The sequence below is a fragment of the Eptesicus fuscus genome, chromosome 15 (assembly GCF_027574615.1).
Source record: "Eptesicus fuscus isolate TK198812 chromosome 15, DD_ASM_mEF_20220401, whole genome shotgun sequence".
NCBI classification, from domain to species: Eukaryota; Metazoa; Chordata; class Mammalia; order Chiroptera; family Vespertilionidae; genus Eptesicus; species Eptesicus fuscus.
The window spans coordinates 4,597,582-4,610,856 of record NC_072487.1 but is presented as its reverse complement, the minus strand read 5'-3'; the positions used below and the strand labels follow the sequence as shown (position 1 = coordinate 4,610,856).

The following is a 13,275-nucleotide window of genomic DNA, read 5'->3' as shown; positions in this document are numbered from 1 at the left end:
GGACAAAAATCATACACGTATGGATGAGGACAACAGCGGGGAGGGAACCGGGTGATGGGGAGATATGGGGGGGGGGAAAGAAGAAACAATTGTAATAATCTGAACGATAAAGTTTTATTAAAAAAATAAAAAAAAAGAAAGAGGAAAAAGAAGAAAAAAGTAAAGATAAAAATTATGAACAACAAATACATATGTATCAACAACTAAATCTAAAAGTCAAGTGAATTAAAAATCTGAGGAACAGTGAACATAAACTAGGGAACATAATCGAATCAGAGGTATAGAATGGGAGTGGATTGATAATTCTCAGGGGGAAAGGGGTGTCTGTGGGGGCGTACGGGAAGAGACTGGACAAAAATCATACACTTATGGATAAGGAAAGCGGGGGGAGGTAAGGCAGAGGAGGGGTGCGAACCGGGTGGTGGGGAGATATGGGGGGAAAATAGGAGAAACAATTGTAATAATCTGAACAATAAAGATTTACTAAATTTAAAAAAAAGTAAAGAAAAAGAAACCGAAGGCCACTATGCTAAGTGAAATAAGCTCGAGAAAGACAAAGACTGCATATTGTCACGCACATGCGACTCTAAAGAGAAACAAAGGTGTCTGCCAGGACTGGGGTTGGTGGAAATGGTGGAGCCAGGTCTAACACAGGGACAACTTCCAGTTATAAGATGAAGCCTGAGGCTCTAGCAGCTGATAACATTGAAATTTGGTATTCCTGTATGCATGTATGTGAGCATAACCAATGGACGCAAAACACTGGGGGGTGAGGGTGTGTATGGGAGTGGGGTGGGGGGCCAAAGGTAAGATATGTACACATATAATAACTTAATAAAAAATGAAAAAAAAAGAAATTTGATATTTTTTAATTTGCTACAGTAGAACTTAAATGTTCTCACAAGAAAAGAAATAAAAGGAAATATGTGTGGTGAAAAACGCCCACAAAATCAGAGTTGAAGACAGAGGAGATTCTAGAAGATCAATCCCTGTGAAATATCCAAAACCCCAGAGAGCACTTCAGACTTTCATCAGCGATGACATTGGGGATTGGTGGATTCATGCTAAGATCTCCAAGAGATACAGACACCAGGTAATGCCTGGCTTCCATGAGGAATCAATGGAAAACTGATAAAGGCCTAGAAGGTCCAGGAGAGCACAGGGATGAGGCCTGCAGGCGGGAGCGAGGGGCAGTGTTCAGCCTCCCTCTCCTGGCCCTCTCTTTGCCTCAGGAGCCCTTTGTGACCTGGCTCAGCTGTGATGTGAGCCTGGGCCTCTAGGCCTGCATGGCTGCCAGTGCTCCATTGCCTGAGGGCAGCTGTGCGATTCAGATCATGGAGAACCTTCTCTGTCCTCTGAAAAGCGCTATTGCTACCTGGCAGCAATCCAGTCCTTGCTGGGTGATCGATGCCATCGTGGGCATCGTGTGTGGGGTGCTGCTCTTCCTTGTGTTCACCCACTGCTCCGAGAGTGATGGACCCTCACCACCACCGAGGGAACATAGAAACACCAGGAAGGTAGGGGTCCCTTGGCCAGACCCAACGGAGATGATCCTTTTTCTATCCTTATTCCCACTTTTCTGAATGACCATTGGAGACTCCTGTGATGGGAGGAGAGAGCAGCTGCTCTCAGGAAAGGACAGAACCTCATCCTGCTGGGAAGCAGCCAGGCGGGGAGGGTTAGAGCAGGCGGAGGATTTCTCTGCTGAGCTCTCCGACCAGGAGGCAGGTGTGGTGGGGGCTTTAGGGCCCGGCCCCAAACACAGTGACCAGTGGCCAAGGATGGAATTCTAAGTTTGGGCCTCTGTGGGGGATAGGCCCAGAGCCCTGGTTTCCCACCGCCTTACTCGGCAGGTGCCTTGAGCGAGCCTCCCCTCTGTGGGGTTGATCCGAGGGAGCCCCTGGGAGCCGCTGAGCAGGGGCTGGGTGGGCTGTGGCCTCAGGAAGCAGAGTCCTACCTGAGGGAGCTCTCGGCAGGCCGGCAGGTCTGAGGATGTGTGTGTTTCTCGAGCTGAGGAACAGTGATGGAAGAAATCCCTGCTCGGTCTCCAATAGAAATATTCCTTACCTTTTTCAAAGAAGAAAAACATAAAATGATTTTAATGCACTTCACAAATGAAAGGGGAAGAACCAGAGAGCCCGGTAGGTAACTGTAGAAGGTCATATTGTTCACGAACCCTGAGCGACTGCCGCTGGTCTAGAGAGGAGAGTGAGATGGGGTCCCAGCCCCTCGTTTTTCTTGTCTCAGCGTTCAGTGGTGCCCAGGAGGAGCAGCAGGAGCAGGAGCAGGAGGAAAAGTGGAGCTTTGAAAGGTGAGCTTCTGCCCTCACTCAGCCCTGCCTGAGGCTTTGCCTCCATCTGCACTGTCCCTGAGGCCAGGCGGTCCCCAGGGTGCCAGCGGCACAGCTGTCTCTCAGGAAGCAGAGCCTCTGGAGGCTCCTGGAAGGATGCAGAAGGCAGATGCTTCCCAGATCCCGTGCTGGGAATGAAGCCTCAGGGCCTGGAAGTGGGTGCTTTCCTAGAAGAGGGTCCCAGGAGGGACATTGGGCTGTTGGGGACCAGTAGTGCCGGACTGGGAGCTGGGACCCCAGGTGTAGCTGTTGGCGTGCTGTTTACCTTTGCTCAGAGCCCTCCCTGGTGCCCCTGCCCTTTCTCCCCCTCAGGGACTTAGGGAGGGCCGTAGGGGGGAGTGGATGTGGAAACACTTTGTAAATGACAAAGCACTACCTCTCCTGAGCCTTGCCATGGCTGTCAGTGGTCATGTGGCCTTGACCCTGATGCTTGGGATCCTGAGTCAGCTCTCCAGGGTGTCACTCTTAAAGGGCCATGGCACTCAGCCTCCTGTAAGACCCCCTGGCCCTGGTCCACCATGTGACTTGGTCTCCTGATTTTCAGACGACAGAGAGTGCCTGCGGTACCTCGAAAAGGCTCGGGAATTGATTAGTCTTCTGCGAAGGTAAAGAATCTTGCCCTTCTCTCCTAGGTTCTCTTTTGTCCCAAATCTAGATGTGACCCCAGGGCTACAGGCTGCCTTGCACTGACCTGGGAGGACCCATGGGGTGGGCGTGGCTATGGCCTTGGGTGAGGAATGGCAGGAGCACTGGGTACTCAGGGTCAGGGCCATGGAGGACCCTGGGCCCCAGGTGCCCACCCTGCCCAGCCTGTCTGCCTTTCCCTGGCTGCAGCCTGTGCCTCTGTCTCCTGCAGCCACCTGGGGAGGCCCCCTGACCAGTGCGGCTTTCGTCAGCACTCCCATCAAGACAACTCAGCTTCCCAGGAGCACCATGACCGCAGTTCAAGTGGAGGGCGCTGCCAGCAGGAGCCCCTCAGACCTCAGGACCCATGTCACAGACAGAGCAAGAAGTGTGTCCCCACTGAGGAGAGGGAGGGCAACAGGAGGCCGGATCCAGGGAAGCACAGAGGGGGCTCAGCAGCACTGAGGGCCTCTCAAGCCAGTGGGATGAGCACTGCCCAGGATCAGAAATCAGCAGAGCCAGTCAGAAGCCAGTCCTGCCAGGGCTTGTGGGAGGGACAGGCCCCTGCAGAAAGCCTGTTCAAGACGAGGATGAGGCACCTTCTGCAGGGGGTGCTCCCCAGGAAAGGCAAAGGACGGGAAGGTCCCCAGCACAGAGGCCCGCCTGCAGCAGCCACTGCCCGCAGCTGGGGGCCAGCCAGACGCAGATCGGTGATGGACGGCAGAGCTGCGGAGGCTCACGTGCTCCAGACAGCTGCTGGCCCAGAGGCGGGCACAGCACTTCACCCGGGACTTCATGCCCCAGAGGTACATGGGCACAAAGGAGGACTCCAGGCTCCAGCAGGTCCCCATCTCAGCCGCCTCGGCGTTCTCTGCCACGGAGGGGTGGCCTGTGATCACCACGCCACCCCCAGTGGCCACAACAAGAGAAGGTGGAGCACAACTGGGGACAGCAAGGTGGCCTTCCCACCCAGGGAGCCAGAGGCCCCAGGCAGACACTGCCAGCATGGGCCGAGGATGGCAGGGCCCTCAGGCCGACCCCGCCACTGCCCAAGGCCCTGTCCCAAGGCAAGATCTGACTCCTGGTGTCGGCCAGAGCATGCTGCGCATGTCCTTCCTGATGGGACTTACGTACAGGAAAGCACATTTGCTCTGTACAGGGAAACCCTTTCCTCCTGTGTGCGCCCAACATCAGCATCGTTGCCTCTCCTCTCGTGGACAAGGACAACGACAACAGTTGTGACAGTGCAGTGGGCCGGTGGGGGACACAGAAGTGATAAATAGTGATGGGAAAAATGATAATAAAAATTTTAAAACTTTCTCTTTTCTGGTCTACCTCAATGTACTTCTCATGCTTTTCCTGATAAAAAGAAATTTGAAAAATTTCAGTTCATAGAGAGAAATCCTGCTTTTTTTCTCCTTAGCACATGCTGTTTGCACTAATGCCTTCTTCCTAGCACAAATTTGTTTCCAAAATATATGATTTTTGCAGTGAGAGCTGGTGGCCTCTGTGCCCTGCGGGGGAAGAGAAGGGAAGGGGGTTTGGTCTTCCCGAGTGCCTGTTTTGGCTTCCAGAAGGAAGGGGGCCATTGAGGGGTTGACCACACTGAGGCACACCCCTTCCCTCAATACAGCTTGTCTCCATAGTTCACCCTCACAAAGACAAATGGACGCCTTCAGGGGTTGTCAAGAGAATGGTGACTGAATTGCAAAGGAGTTACTGAATTATCTTTGCATTTGATTGCCAGGCAGATTTATAAGCTGGAACTATGCCCCATGGTGAGGTTCCGGATGGAATCTTTGCAAGGGGAGGAAGGGTGATTATGAAAGTAGAAGTAGGAAAGCAGACCCTCCACCAGAAGTATCTTTTCTTGCAAATAAATATCAAGAGGTATCGATTGTACAACCTATGGAAGTTGCAGATGGGGAAATTGATTTCCTTAAATCGATCTCATGAAAAGTCTGTGCACATCCCAGCGGGATGCATATCCCAGTTTGAAGACCACTGTTCTAGAGCAGTGAATCTCCAAAGGGCATGAGATTTGCAATCCAATGTGCCATGGAAACAACAGAGCAGAACTTACTTCTGAACTTATTCTTATCACAAAATAAGGAAGTTCCAATTATAAAATTCGTCCTGGCTGTTGTGCACCGCGGTGACTGCAGTTAATCACAATACGCTGTGGTTTTGAAGGTTACTAGGAGAGCAGATCTTAAAAATTCTCATCACAGGAAATAAAAATTGTACCTGTGTGTGATGATGCATGTTAACTAGACCTATAGTCAACCATTTCACAATATATACATATATCAAGTTATTGTGTCAGACACCTGAATAATCTGTAATAATAAAAGCATTATATGCTAATTAGACTGGACAGCCGAACGACCTTCTGGACGTCCTTCTGGACGACGTTCCAGATGAAGCCTGGGCTGTGAAGGCTGAAGCAGCCGCCAGGGCTACGAGGGCCGAGCCCCTTGCACGATTTCGTGCATCAGGCCTACAGTTAGGACGTAAGAGTCACTCAGTCATGTGGATCATTCACTATCTTACCAATGGAATTAATGCCCTTATAAATGAGACCTCTCTTAGCCCTTCTACCATGTGAGCACACATTAAAGGAGTGGGTTGTCCATGAGCCAGGAAGGGGGCCTTTACCAGACACCAGAAGCTGACCATGCAGGCACCCTTATCATGGCCTTCCAGCCTCTGGAATGGTGATAAACAAATTGCTCTTCTTTATAAGCAACCAAGTCCATGGTATTTTTGTTAGAGCCCTCTAGCTGATGAATTTTAAATTAAATCAATTAATTTTTTCAATTTAATGTTGAAAATATCACAGATGTCCTTCCTTCCCCTTCGCCTCCATTAACCCTCTCCTCCCCACTCTTACCCGCTCCCAGGCCTTCACCCCAGTGTTTTCTGTGTCCATGGGTTTATGTATATATGCATATAAATTTTTTGGTTTATCCTACCCACCCTGCCTTTCTTCTAAGATTCCTCAATCTGTTGCAAGCTTCCATGTGTCTGGATCTATTTTGTTTTTCAGATTATTCTGTTGAATAGATTCTTATAGGAGTGAGATCATGTGATACTTGTCTTTCTCCGACTGGCCTATTTCACTTAGCATAATACTCTCCAGGTTCCTCCATGCTGTTTTAAAGGTTAAGAGATACTCCTTTTTTTCAGAGGCATAGCATTCCATTGTGTAAATGTGCCACAGTTTTTTTATCCATTCCTCTACTGATGGGCACTTGGGTTGTTTCCAGATCTTAGCTATTGTCAATTGTGCTGCTCTGAACATAGGGGTGCGTATATGCTTTCTCATTGGAGTTTCAGGCTTCTTAGGGTCTCTTCCTGGAAATGGGATCACTGGGTCAAATGGCAGTTCTGTTTTTAATTTTAATTAAACGTCAAAATTAAATCATGAATTTAAGTTTTGTATCAGTTGTTCTGAGATTATACAACAAAGTTTAATGAAAACAATAACAACTTAAATAGTACAATTTAAATAAGTATAAACTTCTACTTCTGCATAGATGAAGGTAAAAAACTTATTACCTGCAGAAAATCGGTTGAGATGTGCAACAACATGGATGAAACTGAAGGGCGATAAACAAAGGAGGAACCAAGATGGCGACAAAGTTAAACAACTAAACTGCCGCCTCACACAACAATTTCAAAAATACAACTGAAAGACAAAACGTCGACCACCCAGAAGCATGGGAAAGCTGGCTGAGTGGCAGATTGACAACTAAGAAGAGAAAGGAGCACAAACGCTGAAAAGCTGAGGTCGGAGGCGTGCGAATCGGGCTGGTGGCAGGCGACTGGGCGCGCGGCTTTTCTTCAACCCAAAGGGAGACAAGCTCCGGGTCACTCTGAAATCCAGATTCTGGGGACACCCGGGGGACCCAGGCGCCTACAGGGAGAAGCTGGACTCTCAGCCATCGGGTCGGAAAGTGAGAGTGACTTTTTTGCAGAGGTGCATCCAGCAATCAGTGTTTATTGCGCTGGAGCGCGGGGCGCGGGGACTTGGAAATGCGGGAAGGCAGAGATGGCTGACAGCAGCCATCGCTGTTTGCCATGCTCTAGCCTAGTGACGCCCTGAGACCCCGCCCTGCACATTCTACAAACCCACCCAGGCTCCACACAGTGGCTTTTGCATATAAATGGCCTGTTCTGTGGCAGCTTAACCAAATTAACTGCAGCTCCAGTCAGACTGCTCCGAAACCACTCAAGCAAAGAGGAGAAAACTGTAGTTCTTGCTGTAGCTAATTCTGGGGGGACTCAGACAGTAGCTGACCTGCACCCCATTGGAGATCCAAACACTAGTGTATCTAGTGGTCGGTGTGAGACGACACCCGATTTCAACCACTCTCATAAGGGACGCATTCAAGAGGCAGACTCAGTGAGCACCAAAGCCTACTGTGTCTCCAGCACAGCAATTCTTCCGTTACAGACACAGCAGGCCCTCACAACCAACTGGACCGGAGGTCAATTCCTCCCAGTGTACCAACAGCAATCAGGGCTTTTAACTACACCAAGACTTTCCACTCAGCCCACAAAGGGGAGTACCAAGAGCGACCACCTAGGGTGATTGGGGAAGCTGAGCTACCAGCCCCTATAGGTCACCGACCACACAAAGCCACTCCATCAACACAGGGAGGCAGCCAAAATGTGGAGACATCACAGTATGTCACAAGTAGGAGAGATAGATGAAAGCAAACTAATGGACGACACAGTGTTCAGAACCATATTTATAAGGTTACTCAAGAATTCTAAAAACCGCTGAGAAACTTGAAGAGACCTTCAAGGACCTAAATGAGAATACCAAAAAATGGAAAAGGACCAGTCAGAAATTATGCATACACTGTCTGAAATAAAGAATATACAGAGTAGACCACTGCACCCAAAGAGTCAAACCAAAGATCTGGAATATGAGGAAGAAAAAAACACCCAACCAGAGAGGCGGAAAGAAAGAAGAATCCAAAAGTGTGAGGATAGCATAAGGAGCCTCCAGGATGGCTTTAAGCGTACCAATATCCAAATTTTGGGGGTGCCAGAAGAGAGAGAGCAAGATACTGAAAACCTATTTGAAGAAATAATGACAGAAAACTTCCCCCACCTGTTGAAAGAAATAGACTTACAGGTTCAGGAAGCGCACAGAACCCCAAACAAGAGGAATCCAAAGAGGAGCACACCAAGACACATCATAATTAAAATGCCAAGGGCAAAAGACAAAGAGAGAATCTTACAAGCAGCAAGAGAAAATCAGTTAGTTACCTACAAGGGAGCACCCATACGATTATCAGCTCATTTCTCAACAGAAACTATGCAGGCCAGACGGGAATGGCAAGAAATATTCAAAGTGATGAATAGCAAGAACCTACAACCAAGACTACTCTACCCAGCAAAGTTATCATTCAGAATTGAATGGCAGATAAAGAGCATCACAGATAAGAAAAAGCTAAAGGAGTTCATCAACACCAAACAAGTATTATATGAAATGCTGAAAGGTATTCTTTAAAAGGAGGAAAAAGAAGAAAACAGTAAAGATAAAAATTATGAACGACAAATACATATCTATCAACAAGTGATTCTAAAAATCAAGTGAATTAAAAAACTGAGGAACAGAATAAAGTGGTGAACATAATACAATCAGAGGCATAGAATGGGAGTGGATTAATAATTCTCAGGGGGAGAGGGGTGTTGGTGTGGGGGGTACGGGAAGAGACTGGACAAAAATCATACACCTATGGATAAGGACAACGGCGGGGAGGGAACCGGGTGATGGGGAGATATGGGGGGTAAAAAAGAAGAAACAATTGTAATAATCTGAACGATAAAGATTTATTAAAAAAATAAAAAGAGGAAAAAGAAGAAAAAAGTAAAGATAAAAATTATGAAAAACAAATACATATGTATCAACAACTAAATCTAAAAGTCAAGTGAATTAAAAATCTGAGGTACAGTGAACATAAACTAGGGAACATAATCGAATCAGAGGCATAGAATGGGAGTGGATTGATAATTCTCAGGGGGAAAGGGGTGTCTGTGTGGGGGATACAGGAAGAGACTGGACAAAAATCATACACCTATGGATAAAGAAAGCTGGGGGGAGGTAAGGACGGGGGGGGGGGGGCGTGCGAACCGGGTGGTGGGGAGATATGGGGGGAAAATAGGAGAAACAATTGTAATAATCTGAACATTAAAGATTTATTAAATTAAAAAAAAAGTAAAGAAAAAGAAACCGAAGGGCACTATGCTAAGTGAAATAAGCCAGAGAAAGACAAAGACTGCATATTGTCACGTACATGCGACTCTAAAGAGAAACAAAGGTGTCTGCCAGGACTGGGTTTGGTGGAAATGGTGGAGCCAGGTCTCACACAGGGACAACTTCCAGTTATAAGATGAGGCCTGAGGCTCTAGCAGCTGATAACATTGAAATTTGGTATTCCTGTATGCATGCATGTGAGAATAACCAATGGACGCAAAACACTGGGGGGTGAGGGTGTGTATGGGAGTGGGGTGGGGGGGAGCCAAAGGTAAGATATGTGCACATATAATAACTTAATAAAAAATGAAAAAAAAAAGAAATTTGATATTTTTTAATTTGCTACAGTAGAACTTAAATGTTCTCACAAGAAAAGAAATAAAAGGAAATATGTGTGGTGAAAAACCCCCCACAAAATCAGAGTTGAAGACAGAGGAGATTCTAGAAGATCAATCCCTGTGAAATATCCAAAACCCCAGAGAGCACTTCAGACTTTCAACAGCGATGACATTGGGGATTGGTGGATTCATGCTAAGATCTCCAAGAGATACAGACACCAGGTAATGCCTGGCTTCCATGAGGAATCAATGGAAAACTGATAAAGGCCTAGAAGGCCCAGGAGAGCACAGGGATGGGGCCTTCGGGCGGGCTCGAGGGGCAGTGTTCAGCCTCCCTCTCCTGGCCCTCTCTTTGCCTCAGGAGCCCTTTGTGACCTGGCTCAGCTGTGATGTGAGCCTGGGCCACTAGGCCTGCATGGCTGCCAGTGCTCCATTGCCTGAGGGCAGCTGTGCGATTCAGATCATGGAGAACCTTCTCTGTCCTCTGAAAAGAGCTATTGCTACCTGGCAGCAATCCAGTCCATGCTGGGTGATCGATGCCATCGTGGGCATCGTGTGTGGGGTGCTGCTCTTCCTTGTGTGCACCCACTGCTCCGAGAGTGATGGACCCTCACCACCACCGAGGGAACATAGAAACACCAGGAAGGTAAGGATCCCTTGGCCAGACCCAACGGAGATGATCCTTTTTCTATCCTTATTCCCACTTTTCTGAATGACCATTGGAGACTCCTGTGATGGGAGGAGAGAGCAGCTGCTCTCAGGAAAGGACAGAAGCTCATCCTGCTGGGAACCAGCCAGGCGGGGAGGGTTAGAGCAGGCGGAGGATTTCTATGCTGAGCTCTTCGACCAGGAGGCAGGTGTGGTGGGGCCTCTAGGGCCCGGCCCCAAACACAGTGACCAGTGGCCAAGGATGGAATTCTAAGGTTTGGGCCTCTGTGGGGGATAGGCCCAGAGCCCTGGTTCCCCACCGCCTTCCTCGGCAGGTGCCTTGAGCGAGCCTCCCCTCTGTGGGGCTGATCCGAGGGAGCCTCTGGGGGCCGCTGAGCAGGGGCTGGGTGGGCTGTGGCCTCAGGAAGCAGAGTCCTACCTGAGGGAGCTCCAGGCGGGCCTGCAGGTCTGAGGATGTGTGTGTTTCTCGAGCTGAGGAACAGTGATGGAAGAAATCCCTGCTCGGTCTCCAATAGAAATATTCCTTACCTTTTTCAAAGAAGAAAAACATAAAATGATTTTAATGCACTTCACAAATGAAAGGGGAAGAACCAGAGAGCCCGGTAGGTAACTGTGGAACGTCATATTGTTCACGAACCCTGAGCGACTGCCGCTGGTCTAGAGAGGAGAGTGAGATGGGGTCCCAGCCCCTCGTTTTTCCTGTCTCAGCGTTCAGTGGTGCCCAGGAGGAGCAGCAGGAGCAGGAGCAGGAGGAAAAGTGGAGCTTTGAAAGGTGAGCTTCTGCCCTCACTCAGCCCTGCCTGAGGCTTTGCCTCCATGTGCACGGTCCCTGAGGCCAGGCGGTCCCCAGGGTGCCAGCGGCAGAGCTGTCTCTCAGGAAGCAGAGCCACTGGAGGCTCCTGGAAGGAGGCAGAAGGCAGATGCTTCCCAGATCCCGTGCTGGGAATGAAGCCTCAGGGCCTGGAAGTGGGTGCTTTCCTAGAAGTGGGTCCCAGGAGGGACATTGGGCTGTTGGGGACCAGTAGTGCCGGACTGGGAGCTGGGACCCCAGGTGTAGCTGTTGGCGTGCTGTTTACCTTTGCTCAGAGCCCTCCCTGGTGCCCCTGTCCTTTCTCCCCCTCAGGGACTTAGGGAGGGCCGCAGGGTGTAGTGGATGTGGAAACACTTTGTAAATGACAAAGCACTACCTGTCCTGAGCCTTGCCATCGCTGTCAGGGGTTATGTGGCCTTGACCCTGATGCTTGGGATCCTGAGTCAGCTCTCAAGGGTGTCACTCTTAAAGGGCCATGGCACTCAGCCTCCTGTAAGACCCCCTGGCCCTGGTCCACCATGTGACTTGGTCTCCTGATTTTCAGACGACAGAGAGTGCCTGCGGTACCTGCAAAAGGCTCGGGAATTGATTAGTCTTCTGCGAAGGTAAAGAATCTTGCCCTTCTCTCCTAGGTTCTCTTTTGTCCCAAATCTAGATGTGACCCCAGGGCTACAGGCCGCCTTGCACTGACCTGGGAGGACCCATGGGGTGGGCGTGGCTATGGCCTTGGGTGAGGAATGGCAGGAGCACTGGGTACTCAGGGTCAGGGCCATGGAGGACCCTGGGCCCCAGGTGCCCACCCTACCCAGCCTGTCTGCCTTTCCCTGGCTGCAGCCTGTGCCTCTGTCTCCTGCAGCCACCTGGGGAGGCCCCCTGACCAGTGCGGCTTTCGTCAGCGCTCCCATCAAGACAAGTCAGCTTCCCAGGAGCACCATGACCGCAGTACAAGTGGAGGGCGCTGCCAGCAGGAGCCCCTCAGACCTCAGGACCCATGTCACAGACAGAGCAAGAAGTGTGTCCCCACTGAGGAGAGGGAGGGCAACAGGAGGCCGGATCCAGGGAAGCACAGAGGGGGGTCGGCAGCACTGAGGGCCTCTCAAGCCAGTGGGATGAGCACTGCCCAGGATCAGAAATCAGCAGAGCCAGTCAGAAGCCAGTCCTGCCAGGGCTTGTGGGAGGGACAGGCCCCTGCAGAAAGCCTGTTCAAGACGAGGATGAGGCACCTTCTGCAGGGGGTGCTCCCCAGGAAAGGCAAAGGACGGGAAGGTCCCCAGCACAGAGGCCCGCCTGCAGCAGCCACTGCCCGCAGCTGGGGGCCAGGCAGACGCAGATCGGTGATGGACAGCAGAGCTGCGGAGGCTCACGTGCTCCAGACAGCTGCTGGCCCAGAGGAGGGCACAGCACTTCACCCGGGACTTCATGCCCCAGAGGTACATGGGCACAAAGGAGGACTCCAGGCTCCAGCAGGTCCCCATCTCAGCCGCCTCGGCGTTCTCTGCCACGGAGGGGTGGCCCGTGATCACCACGCCACCCCCAGTGGCCACAACAAGAGCGGGTGGAGCACAACTGGGGACAGCAAGGTGGCCTTCCCACCCAGGGAGCCAGAGGCCCCAGGCAGACACTGCCAGCATGGGCCGAGGGTGGCAGGGCCCTCAGGCCGACCCCGCCGCTGCCCAAGACCCTGTCCCAAGGCAAGATCTGACTCCTGGGGTCGGCCAGAGCACGCTGCGCATGTCCTTCCTGATGGGACTTACGTACAAGAAAGCACATTTGCTCTGTACAGGGAAACCCTTTCCTCCTGTGTGCGCCCAACACCAGCATCGTTGCCTCTCCTCTCATGGACAAGGACAACGACAACAGTGGTGACGGTGGGATGGGCCGGTGGGGGACACAGAAGTGATAAATAGTGATGGGAAAAATGATAATAAAAATTTTAAAACTTTCTCTTTTCTGGTCTACCTCAATGTGCTTCTCATGCTTTTCCTGATAAAAAGAAATTTCAAAAATTTCAGTTCATAGAGAGAAATCCTGCTTTTTTTCTCCTTAGCACATGCTGTGTACACTAATGCCTTCTTCCTAGCACAAATTTGTTTCCAAAATATATGATTTTTGTAGTGAGAGCTGGTGGCCTCTGTGCCCTGCGGGGTAAGAGAAGGGATAGGGTTTGGTCTTCCCGAGTGCCTGCCTTGGCTTCCAGAAGGAAGGGGGC

At 50.4% G+C, this 13,275-nt stretch overlaps 2 protein-coding genes across 5 annotated transcripts; both read left to right on the top strand.

The window, feature by feature from the left end:
• The first annotated feature begins 1,324 nt into the window (after positions 1-1,324).
• On the top strand, positions 1,325-4,260 carry LOC129151643 (spermatogenesis-associated protein 31E1-like). The gene is made up of 4 exons (XM_054727232.1): positions 1,325-1,517; positions 2,248-2,311; positions 2,895-2,955; positions 3,207-4,260. Exons 1-4 carry the CDS (start codon positions 1,335-1,337, stop codon positions 4,255-4,257), a joined length of 1,359 nt encoding a protein of 452 aa, XP_054583207.1. The 5' UTR covers positions 1,325-1,334; the 3' UTR covers positions 4,258-4,260.
• A 5,799-nt stretch (positions 4,261-10,059) lies between these two features.
• LOC114227415 (spermatogenesis-associated protein 31E1-like) lies at positions 10,060-12,975 on the top strand. 4 transcript variants are annotated; one of them, XM_054727235.1, is made up of 5 exons: positions 10,753-10,857; positions 10,964-11,027; positions 11,611-11,671; positions 11,923-12,496; positions 12,850-12,975. In XM_054727235.1, the coding sequence occupies exons 1-5, from the start codon at positions 10,831-10,833 to the stop codon at positions 12,964-12,966; spliced, it is 843 nt and encodes a 280-aa protein (XP_054583210.1). In that variant the 5' UTR covers positions 10,753-10,830; the 3' UTR covers positions 12,967-12,975. The 4 variants fall into 4 exon arrangements, 3 of the variants coding, with proteins under 3 accessions (XP_054583209.1, XP_054583210.1, XP_054583208.1); XR_008558298.1 differs by lacking the exon at positions 10,753-10,857 and adding an exon at positions 10,060-10,232 and having other exon boundaries at positions 11,923-12,975; XM_054727233.1 differs by having other exon boundaries at positions 10,758-10,857; positions 11,923-12,975.
• Positions 12,976-13,275: the final 300 nt, after the last annotated feature.